This window comes from Capra hircus, chromosome 25 (genome assembly GCF_001704415.2).
Source record: "Capra hircus breed San Clemente chromosome 25, ASM170441v1, whole genome shotgun sequence".
Taxonomy (NCBI): Eukaryota; Metazoa; Chordata; class Mammalia; order Artiodactyla; family Bovidae; genus Capra; species Capra hircus.
This window is the reverse complement of record NC_030832.1, coordinates 11291177-11303547: the sequence shown is the minus strand read 5'-3', so window position 1 is coordinate 11303547 and position 12371 is coordinate 11291177. Positions and strand designations below refer to the sequence as shown.

At 47.9% G+C, this 12371-nt stretch overlaps 1 protein-coding gene across 1 annotated transcript in view; it reads left to right on the top strand.

Annotated features, from left to right (window-relative positions):
* Positions 1 to 12371, top strand: part of CPPED1 (calcineurin like phosphoesterase domain containing 1) — a 131980-nt gene that overhangs the window by 95863 nt on the left and 23746 nt on the right. The window contains exon 3 of the mRNA XM_005697514.3: positions 1353 to 1775. Coding sequence (XP_005697571.1) covers positions 1353 to 1775 — 423 coding nt within the window. The remainder of the gene's footprint in view (positions 1 to 1352; positions 1776 to 12371) is intronic.

Sequence of the window (12371 nt, the reverse complement as noted above, 5' to 3'; positions counted from 1 at the left end):
TTTTCATCTGCTCGTGGCAGGATTTTTCAGGTGAGTTTTTAATCATCCCTTGTGAAGGTGGGCTGCTTTCTTTCACTGTTTTTCTTTTGCTGTCTTTGCAGGATGCTGAGCTTATTCCTGAGAACTATCAGGAATTCTGTTCTTTCCCCACTCTAGTTTTCTCAATCACTTTTAGTAATATCTGATACAGATAGGTGTGCTGCTGTAATTTACCTGACAGAATATCTGACTGACCCGTTTGAAAGGAAGGGTTTGTGTCTCTGACTCACACCTCACCCCCGGGTAACTAAGTCAGTACCTTACACATCGTGGGTACTCAATAAATATTTGTTGAATATATTAGCACAAAAAGAAACAGATCCGAGGTTAAATTGGTCATTTCAAAACCCATTTATTAAGGCTTTTAAAACATTATTGCAGGGAGTGTGGAAGCCAGGAAGCTGAGGAAGGGGGGAACCTCACTCTTTGTCCAAACAGTCATCTCCGTGATGACTCTGGAGTCCCAGGGGGATTGTGCTTCACCTTAGGGCACTGAGCCTCTGCACTCTTAGACACTGTTGTGTGCGTGTGTGCGTGGAAAGTCACTTCAGTTGTATCCAACTCTTTGCAGCCCTGTGGACTGTAGCCTGCCAGGCTCCTCTGTCCATGGGATTCTCCAGGCAAGAGTACTGGAGTGGGTTGCCATGCCTTCCTCCAGGGGATCTTCCCAACCCAGGGATCGAACCTGCGTCTTTCTGCGGCTCCTGCACTGCAGGCAGACTCTTTACCACTGAGCTACCTGGGAAGCCCCTAGACGCTGTCAGTAGAATATAAAATACGTCTTCCTCCGTAAGAAGGAAGTTTGACAGGATGCACAAGCCAGTTGATGTAGCCATTTGGATTCAAAAATTTTCCCATAAAGGTGGTCACACAGTCTGCAGAGTCATGTGTATTGTGGAAAAAAAAAAAAAGAAAGAAAACTTAAATACCTGTTGTTGGAGATTAGCATTCACAACTGTGTCCACACACCTCAGGGGTGCAGTTGATGACCCCTTGAAGCAGGGCAGAAACTATTTCTATTTATTTTATAAATAAAAGATAGAAATTCAGCTTCACTAATATTTACAATTAGAATGAGCCTGTACCATCAGCTCAGTCAGCAACCTTGGGTCGGGTGGCCACCTAGCTGCTGAATGTCCATGGGAAGGGGGAGAGAGGTTCCCCACCTCACATGTTGATTTGTTTTTAGCATGACTGCTCTTTGTAGTTTCCATGGGTCCTGTTGAGTGGATTTCTAGATTACTCTCTCTTATTTGATGTTAGCAAAGGCAGGAACAGCCTCGGCCGTTTCAGAACAGGGCCCTCTCTTGCAGGGAGGCCCTGGCGGAAGGAGCAGACAGAGGACCTGCAGCGGGTGCTCAGGACCGTGGACAGAGACATCCCGCTGGTGCTGGTCAGCGGCAACCACGACGTGGGCAACGTCCCCACCCCCGAGACCATCGCGGAGTTCCAGCGGACTTGGGGAGACGACTACTTTAGCTTCTGGGTCGGGGGTGTCCTGTTTCTCGTTCTCAACTCCCAGTTCCTGTACGACGCCTCCAGGTGCCCCACCCTGAAGCAGGAGCATGACCACTGGCTAGACCAGCAGCTGCGCACCGCGAGACAGCGCACCTGCCGGCACGCGGTGGTCTTCCAGCACATCCCGCTCTTCCTGCGGAGCATCGACGAGGACGACGACTACTTCAACCTCACCAAGGCCCTGCGGAAGGAGATGGCGGATAAGTTCGTGGAGGCAGGTAGGCCCAGGGCTGCAGGGAGGGGGCGGGGCGGTGGGGAGAGCCTGGTCTGGAGATGAGGCGTCCAGATCCTTCTCCAGGCCGAGGGGAGAGAGGGCGGGGCCTTGGACTGAACTGGGTTCTCACCCAGCTCTGCCACTGGTGCCCGCGCGACCTTAGCCTGCGAGCTTCAGCTTCCTCGTCTGTCAAGTAGGAACAGCGGAGGCAGTTCTCACAGGACGGCTGTGACGCTTCACTGAGAAGACACCCCGACTGCGTTAGAGCAGCGCGCTAGCGGAGGGCTGAACTGTAACTGCTCACTGCTGAGAATGGAGACCCTGAAGGCTGGGGGTATGGGAGGGGTGTGTGAGTGTGGCTGTAGGTGCCCCAGGCGAAGGCAGGGGCCAGGGTTATCTTTTCTTATTGCTCTGTGAAGCAGGAATTTGCCCAGGGGCAGACGATGTTTTAAGAGCCACACTTCCTACCGGGATTAGATTAGACGTAACCCAGGGAAATCCTGGGATGTGGCTACAGAGCAGGTCAGGGAGCCTCATCCCTGTTCCTTTATGAGGTGGACCGAGTTCTCCTCCAGAAGTAGGTGAAGAAATCTATTTAGTTTGATCTTACCCTGCTATGAATTTCAAGCTAATCATGCACATGACGGGTACTCGTGTGCAGGCACACACACGCAAAATGAAGATGCGCTACCACCATGGATCTCCAGCCCGGGTGGCACCGTGTGCCTCACCAGCCCGCACAGCTCATTTCTCCTCCCGGGAGCCCCTGCAGTTTTCCTTTCCTGAGAAGTGGCGCGTTCTCAGCTCATTCCCTGCATCACCAGTGACTTGGAAGGATTCCAGTTGTGACAACTGTTATGTCTCTTGTTTTGGCCCTAATGCCTCCTTTCAGATCCTTCCAAGAGTGTACTTCATCAAATCCTTCTAAAATTTAAATACATTCTTTTATTTGCTAGAGTGTAGGGAGAAGGATTCATGGCAAACAGATGGGGAAACAGTGGAAACAGTGGCTGACTTTATTTTTCTGGGCTCCAAAATCACTGCAGATGGTGATTGCAGCCATGAAATTAAAAGGCACTTACTCCTTGGAAAGAAAGTTATGACCAACCTAGACAGCATATTAAAAAGCAGAGACATTACGTTGCCAACGAAGGTCCACCTAGTCAAGGCTATGGTTTTTCCAGTGGTCATGTATGGATGTAAGAGTTGGACTATAAAGAAAGCTGAGCGCTGAAGAATTGATGCTTTTGAACTGTGGTTTTGGAGAAGACTCTTGAGAGTCCCTTGGACTGCAAGGAGATCCAACCAGTCAGTCCTAAAGGAGATCAGTCCTGGGTGTTCAGAAGAGCTGACTCATTGAAAAAGACCCTGGTGCTGGGAAAGATTGAGGGCAGGAGGAGAAGGGGATGACAGAGGATGAGATGGTTGGATGGCATCACCAACTTGATGGACATGGGTTTGGGTGAACTCCGGGAGTTGGTGATGGATGGGGAGGCCTGACATGCTGCAGTTCATGGGGTCGCAAAGAGTCGGACACGACTGAGTGACTGAACTGAACTGAACTGAAGGAGAAGGAAGTGGTCTAACCCAGTAGCAAACATTCATTAAAAAAAAAAAAAGAAAAATCCCTATCTAGTGGGAAGCTGCTATATAACACAGGGAGCCCAGCCTGGGGTTTGTGATGACCTGGAGAGGTGGGAGGCTCAAGAAGGAATTATAATTATGACTCATTCACCTTGTTGTATGGCTGAAACCAACACAACATTATAAAGCAGTTATCCTCCAATTAAAATAAAAAGATCAGGAAAAAAGGGAAAAAACAAAAATACTACCTCACAATAAACTGTAGCCCACCAGGCTCCTCTGTTCATGGGATTTCCCAGGCAATAATGCTAGAGTGGGTAGCCATTCCCTTCTCCCGGGGATCTTCCCCACCCAGGGATTGAACCAGGGTCTCCTGCGTTGGCGTACGGATTCTTTACCATCTGAGCCCATATAATTATGACACATTCGCGTTATTGTGTGGCAGAAACCAGCACAACATTGTAAAGCAGTTATGTTCCAATTAAGATAAAATAAGATCAGGAGAAAGAAGGGAAAAATAAAAACACTACCTCACAATAAAAGCCTTTATGACATGAAAAAAAAAAAAGCAACTCCTGACACTCTTTTCATCTTTGAGCATTAAATGTGTTCACATTTACTTGCAGAAAGGACAATAGGCCCTTCTCTCTTTTCGAGACATTTTACAAAAAGCTTGCATAATTGGCGACATTTTCCAACTGTTCCATGGAGATGAAGTTGGAAAACTTCTATTAAGGCCTTTGAAATTTTCTGCCATGCTTGAGTTGGTGCAGAGAACTGTTGCTGATGACAAGGAAATGAAGTGTCAAGATGGCAGCAGCACCCCCGCGGAAACCGCTTTGTAACAGAGAGTGATGCCAGCGAGAGCGCTTCATGCCACTGAAACGATCCCTCTCATATCAAATGTTAAGCCATGCGAATGCCATCCCCGTGGCTGCCCTTTGTCCTGTGTCCTTGGCACCCACACCCTTGAGTGGCGTGTGGTTCTGGGTTTCTCATCCTTCATAGGACGAGCACGGGCAGCCCACGAACACCCCCAGATACTGAGAGTGGAGACACTTCCAAAGAGGGAGCCCCACCCCCCAACTCTCACAGGTCGAGGAAAGCCTGCTGCCCGCCCACCAGGAACCCCAGATGGTGGCACTGAGTCTGGGATGCACCAGCCTCCTCGCGTGTCAGGGCTGCAGCTCCCCTGAGCTCAGGGAGGGCTTGACGGTGCACCCAGAGCTGGTCTGTGTCTCAGGGGTGGGCTCCAATTGCCCCAGCTCACAGAGACTGATGCACCACCAGAAGAGCATTGTATTAATTTGGAGCAGGGCTGAAACCGTCCCCCTCACCCCAGCAGGGCAGTCTCTCCCTGTAGGCCGAACAACATGGAAGGCCAAGTTATAATCAAGGTTATGATCTTGCTAAGCCCGAGACAGAGCAGACGAACTAGTTTTCTTACTTGCTCTTTAAAAAAAAAAATTTGAAGTATAATTGATTTACAATGTTGTGTTAGTTTCAGGTATGTAACATTGTGATTCAGTATTTTGGGGGCCTATACTGCATTATAAGTTACTGCAGGATATTGGATATAATTCCGTGTTCTATACAGTATATTCTCATTACTTATTCCTTTCATATATAGTGGTTTGTCTCTGTTAATCCCATACCCCCTAATTTGTCCCTCTTCTTTCCCCAGGAAGTAACACAAGTTTGCTTATTGTGTCTGTAAGTCTGTTTCTGTTTTGCTTATACATCCATTTGTATTATTTTTTAGATTCCACGTACACATGATATCATATTGTATTTGTCTTTCTCTGACTTATTTCACTGGGCGTAATAGTCTTTAGCGTCATTCACATTTTGCTGCTAATGGTAGTGTTTCTGTTTTTATGGCTGAGTAATATTTCATTGTTTCTGTGTGTGTGTGTGTGTGCGCGTGTGCACGCACGCACGCACGTTTGTGTATGTATATGCCCCATCTTCTTAATCGAATCATCTGTTGCTGGGCACTTGAGTTGCTTCTTACATCTTGGCTGTTGTTAATAATCTTATCAGCTCGTAATGGCATCGGGCACGGGAACGCTGGTGGATTCACCTCTAGTTTCGGGCCTTGTTGCCCAGGAAGACTGATACCTCCTGTGCCTTTAATCCTGCCTCTTTAATATCTCTCCAGCCTGTCCGCTTCTTTAGGCCACCACTGCCTGGCGTCTGGGTTGTAGCAATAGTGCTGAGTTCCTGGCCCACTCTTGCTCCATCCTGGCCCGTTCTCCACCTATAGCCAGACGGGTGTGTAGCCCCACAGCATCTACCCTTCTGAGGCCCCTCACCCTTAGGATAAGACCTCACTCTTCACCACTGTCTCTGCCTCTTCCATTTCATCAGGCCAACGCCATCTCACCTTCTGCACAAGGAGTCCCCAGCCCCACCCACTGGGTTCTCCTCCAGCTTCCCTTGTTTCCAGTGCATTTGTAGGTGTTGAAGCCCCCTAGACTCGGAGCTCCCTGAGTGCAGGGGAGGCCTGGCCCAGGTCTTAGCTCGTAATGAATGCTTCATTGGTGTTTGTGGAATGAGAGAAGAACTGAACCTCTGCCTCAGGCTCCTTCCCTCAGTGGTGACCGGCCCAGTGGCTGATCATCCCAGCTCATTTCTCTGTTTAGCACCAAACACGTGCCTGCTGGAAGGCCAGGCCCCGCTCCATGGAGCTCCTGCATGCAGCCTCTGCGTGGTGTGTTCAAGTGTTAGGCAAGTGTTCTAAGTTTGGTCCTTCCGTCTTGGGTGAGGCCATGCGTGTGACTGTGTTCTGACCCCCATACTCGCTTTCCAGGCTCACCTCGCAGTCGATTGCTCTCTTCCCGAGTGGCCCCTTTGTTCCACCAGGCAACCCCTTCATGTGTGAACAGGCTGCTCTTCTTGGTCGCTGGCCTTGCAGTCTTCCCCTAGACCTGCTCCACCAGGAAGAAGCAGAAAGAAGGGTGCCCTTCCTGCAGTCACCTGCCAATTGGCGTGGCTTCCCAAACCAGGCCCTTTGCCTAATGACCTTTCAAACTCAGAACAAGCCGCAGGCACCGCTGGGCAGAGAGAGAGATCAGATGTAGTCACAGCTCCGTGGCAGCCTGCGTGGCCTGCTGGGTTTGGGAGCACGGGTAGGTGGGCTGCTATGGGGAATGCAGGCCCCCACGACTCGTTGATGCAGGAGCTCAGGTCACGGCCACGTGATTCTGGAACTCATTTCGGAAAGCCAGCAGTTCAAATGACATTTTGTGAAATTCATTAACTTAAAGACCGTGATCAAATTGGGGGTGATGATGACAGATGGTATTTAATACTGCCTCCAGCTTTTTTATCCCCCACAGCAATATTATTCCCTAATACTATTTCAGTCTCATTTATCTCCATGTGCTAAAATGCCAGTCCTCAAAAATATGTCAAAAGCTCATCAGAATATCAGGGTAGTTTTTAATTATGATAATTGTGTTGTTATAAAATATCCTTTTAAAGAGCACACCCCTCCTCAAACCACCACTTGGAGGTAACACCCAGCTTCCTTCCAGCAAGCTTAATGAATAATTCTGAATCATTGTGTGGGATGAATAAATGATTTAATAATGAGCATCAACAATCATCTCACATTGTGGCATTAATTTCTAAATGGGATGAGGTAAATGAGGAGGAGGGGTGTTACTATATAACGGGCCACCGCGTGTGTAGGGATGCTCTCTGTGAATCAAAGCCTTGAGCTTCCGAGCTCAGGTTGCCCTAGAAACGGATGCATTCTGTTTCTTCTTTTGAAGCTCAAAAAAAAAAGAGAAAAAAAGTCTTTGTATGATCTGCAAAAGTTGTCAATAGCCAGGACAAATAAATAGTTTTTAGGGCAGGACAGTTGCACAGGTGTGAAGCGGCACTGTTATTTCCCGTCTTCATTCGCTCTGCCCGAGGATAGTTAATTTCATCACTTCCATGGGATGTAGAAAGTGGTCTTCCTCTTGATTCACCTTGGGGCTTCCCTGGTAGCTCAGCTGGTGAAGAATCCGCCTGCAATATGGGAGACCTGGGTTGGATCCCTGGGTTGGGAAGATCCCCTGGAGAAGGGAAAGGCCACCCACTGCAGTATTCTCGCCTGGAGAATTCCGTGGACTGTATAGTCTGTGGGTTCACAGAGAGTCAGACACAATTGAGCGACTTTCACTTTCTTTCACCTGATACTTTGTTGGAGTTGCAAGGGCAGAAGATGATAGAATCTTAGTCGGGACCCTTGGCCATTGTCTGTATCCCTTATGCCTTTTTCAGCAGAGAGTTAATGTGTGACCCAGTTAATAACAGATTTTAATTTAAAAACTCAGTCTTAAAAAAAAAAAGCAAAGTCTAGCTCTTTCGCTGACCCTGCTTCGCTTGATGTCTTAATACCTTTTCTTTTCTCCATTCTCCACACAGAGATTAGAACTGTGTAGTAGAAAGCCCAGAGCGAATTTGGCAATTATGAAAAATTTCAATAAGTTGATCTTTCCTGTAAAAGTTAATGAGTAATTTCACAGAATTATAGTTTCATCTCTATTTATGCAAAAAAAAAAAAAAAAACTGGAGAGAGAGATCTTAGCCCATGTAATATTATGGTGTTAGAATTTCAAAGTTTTAAAGAACAAAAAGGTCAGGTTTCCAGGGTCTGCTTCACAGGAAAAATGAAACATCAAACCCTGCTCTGACATCTAATACTGGGTCGTATTGAAATTATTTCTTTCCATCCTGCTTCCTCCAGAAAATGGAGTCCCTGCTTTGTTCATCTGTGTAAACCCAGCTCCTAGCCAAGATTATCACTTAGTAGCCACTCAGTAAGTAAACATGAAATTGAGTTAAACTTGATTCACATTTACCCATCAGTAGAATCATAGGTAATGTGCATATTATCTCTTGACTGGTATTTACCAGCAAATTTGCCCTGCACATGGTCAGACAGTGAACATTTTAGGCTGTGGTCTCTGGAAAGTGAAAGTGTTCATTGTATCTGACTCTTTGCAACCCCATGGACTGTAGTCTGCCAGGCTCCTCTGTCCATGGGATTCTCCAGGCAAGAATACTGGAGTGGGTTGCCGTTCCCATCTCCAAGGGATCTTTCCAACCCAGGGATCGAACCCAGGTCTCCTGCGTGGCAGGCAGATTCTTTACCATCTGAGCCACCAGGGAAGCCCTGCAGTCTCTGTAGCCTCTGTAGCGTGCAAATAGCCACCAGTGGTACCTCAGCAAATGAGTGTGACTGGATGCCAGTAAAACTTTATTTACACAAACAGGAGGTGGGCCTGAAGGCCATAGATTTTCCATCCTTGGCTTAGAGAAACGTTCCCAGTACAGTGTGAGACCCTTTCTCTCCCCTGAGACCTTGTCAGCAATGTGCACACATCTAATTCCAGTCTGCTTCAGGTCACAACTGCCAGTTCACTGAAGAGTCTGCCCAGAAGGGGCCCAGACTCCTCAGTGGAGGGCCTGCCTGGGTGTGGCTCATCCTACTGGAGGCCCAGGGTTGAGGGGGAGGGTGGGAGGGTTCCTGGGGCACTTACATGCTTTTGTAACTTACGTTAGGAAAAAACTGTAACTAACTCATCAAGTGAAAGAAAAATAACGTGCCAAGTAGCATGGGTAATAGGCAGGTAAGGCCGAATTTGTGGTGGTGGTACAAGGCGTGGCAGGTTCTCCAGGGTGGGGTGCCCGAGGCCCTGTAACCTCGCAGGTCAGCGGGCAGGCTATGGCTTCAGACAGACCTGCACTCAAGTCCTTTGGCGCCACTCCCAACCCAGTTGCTGCTGTTGTTTAGTCGCTAAGTCTTGTCTGACTCTTTGCGACCCCGTGGACTGTAGCCCACCAGGCTCCTCTGCCCATGGGATTTCCCAGATAAGGATACTAGAGTGGGTTGCCATTTCCTTCTCCAGGGGATCTTCCCGACCCAGGTTTGAACCCAGGTCTCCCGCATGGACAGATGGATTCTTTACCGCTGAGCCACCAAGAAAGCCCTTTCCCTAGCGAAATGGCTTCCCATAATATGCTGAACATCTTTCTGGCTTAGTTTACTCCTGTGTTAAATGGGGCCACTCATCCCAGCCTCACAGGTGTCTCTTACACAGGGTTGGTGTGAGAATCAGGTAAAGGGAGGCGTGTGTAAGAGCACGCAGCACCGCACCTAGGACACGGCCTCTGCTTGATGGAGGGTGGTATGTCCTTATCGGACCCGGACCAGAGTGCGCGCCCACAGCAGGCAAAGCTGTACCCGGGGTCTGGCTTCCTCCTTTTGTTAGAGTTTTCCTACCCACCCCCATCTCCCCCGGGGCTGGCAGGAGCGGGCGGCTTCTTCTTGGGAGGATGTTGGTGAGTGTGTACAAAGCAAGGGGAGGCACGTCGAGTGTGCAGACTTGCCAGCAGTTGCCCAAGATAACTTCGCATATTGGAAAAGGAAGAGGAATTAGCAGCTCTCTTCAGAATACAAACGAAGGAAGTGAAACTAGACGAGAAGCCTCTTGGCTTTTGGGCTGTGCAGAAAGTAGACCATCTCAAGGAGGGTTTTCAGAGCGAACAAGGAATACACACTTTTCAGCTTTGTAGTAAGTGCATATTGGTTGAAGAGGCTGGGAGGCGCTGAACTAGATGGTAAATTCCTATGGAATGTAGTGAGAGGATTTGACTCTGCATTTATTTTTTTTTAAACATGCACCTCCGCCAGTTAATGTGCTGGTAAACACACCTGGGAAGGTGTCATCTCATAGTCAGATTTTTCTGAATCCAGGAAATAGATCCACAGGCAACAGCCATCATCAAACAGTGCTTTCTGTTTTTAATGCCCTAAAACAAAAACAAGCTATCTTAATGGTTGTTTTTTTAACTGACTTTCAAGTAAGAACTCAACAAGCAGTCCTTTTTTTGAGCATCTGTAGAATTCAGTTTCTGGGGGCATATCAGCTTGGGGAATTTTCACCCTCTTTAATTTACATTTGGTCTTGAATTCATCTTCCAGGTTGGTCTGCTTTATGTTTTAATCAGTTCACCATAAAACCTCATGCTTTAGTCATTTGATGTCTGTGTCTCCCTCACTATAAACTGAGATAAAAGACCGACTGCGGAAGCTACATCTGGTGCAAAGTAATGGATTACATTTCTCACTTCGGAGGTATCCTTAACAGTTGGGCTAATTAAAGTTAAAATCAAATCCTGATGGTAAATATTTATAAATTGCGAATCTGGCATGCGTAAGTATATGCTGCTGATTCCCAAAGTTATGTCAGCATCTATCCACTCAGCAAATAGCTTGGGCCCTGTGCTGGGCACCCAGGACAGGAATGCTGGGCACCCAAAACAGAGTGCTGTATGTCATCTTCAAACTAAAAATTCAAAATCTTGTTGGAAAACCCCATTGTGATATTTCCAAAAGGAGCCACAAGTACAGGGGAAACAGCTGTGTCTGTTTAAGCTTATGAAGTCAAAATATTATAGCTGGTTTTTTGGGGGGAGTCATGTTTTTAAAATAGCAATTAGTGTCATTTTCAAATGAGCAGTGGGATTCCTGTGTAAAATTGAAATGTCCCTCACTTAGCTCAACACTCTTACTTCCTATACTAGTTTAAGTAATTTTTTCTTTACTGGACTTGCTTTCATTTAAAAGGCACTTTCGCCCACTGTGGCTAACACTGCATGCATGCTAAGTCGCTTCAGTCATGTCTGACTCTATGCGACCCTATGGACTGTAGCCCACTGGGCTCCTCTGTCCATGGGATTCTCTAGGCAAGAATACTGGAGTGGGTAGCCATGCCCTCCTTCCTTCAGGGGATCTTCCCGACCCAGGGATCGAACTCACATCTCTGTGTGTCCTGCGTCAGCAGGCAGGGTTTTTACCACTAGCACCACCTGAGAAGCCCCATGACTAACAGTATGTGGTGAAAATTTAGAATATTTCTACATAAAATAAGCTGGAGGGGATTTCCCTGGTGGTCCAGTATCTAAGACTCCATGCTTCCAATGCAGGGGGCCCGGGTTCCATCCCTAGATTCCGCATGCCCCAACTAAAGAAGCCACGAGACACAAGAAAGATGGAGAATCCTGCATGCCACAGCTAAGACCTGGTATAGCCAAATAAATACATATTTATATGTAGATTTTTAAAGTTGGAAATTGCTTTAGTTAAGGTTTATAATTTTACTTAACGGAAGTGTTTGCCTGTTGATGATTTAAATAGAAGTAAAGACCAGGACCCAATTGGGAAAAGCCTCCTCTGCCCTGTTGTCACAGCCCAGGGTCCCGTGACCGCGTCTGCAGACCAGGTGAGGAACCCAAGCACACAGCAGTGAGGACCCTGGGTCTGTTTCAGATTTAGATTGCAGACATGCAGGAGGAAGGAAAAGAGCTTCTCTTAAGTGTCTCCTTTACTCAAGGCACTCCCCTGCACCCTGGGGGAAGTGCAGGTGAGGAGTCCTTGCAGGGCCTTGCCGGGTGGGAAGGCAGGCGAGTGAGTCCTGGCCAGAATAATGCTGCTCCAGCCTCCTGCTGGGTGGGGCCTGTGGTGGTCTGTCTCCCTCGGGGGCTGTAACCTTACATCCTAACATTGCTCCCTCCGTGATGCCACTGAAAGGGAAAGTCACTCAGTCATGTCTGACTCTTTATGACCCAATGTACTAAACAGTCCATGGAATTCTCCAGGCCAGAATATTGGAGTAGGTAGCCTTTCCCTTCTCCAGGGGATCTTCCCAACCCAGGGATCTAACCCAGGTCTCCCACATTGCAGGTGGATTCTTTACCAGCTGGGCCAAAGGGGAAGCCCAGCAATACTGGAGTGAGTAGCCTACTGAACGATGCCACTGAATGCACCCAGTAGAGCCGTTTTCCCCTGAGAAAGGCAGAAGATGCACAAACTTCTTGCGAGCCGTGGCTGATACTCAGATTTTTTTTCTAATGGCTCGTGTTATTGCTGATGGCTGTGTTCATTGTCCCTGCAGCCTACACAGCACGCCTCAAGGTGCTGGCTTTCTCAGCATTTTACTGACGAGCAAAGTCCCAG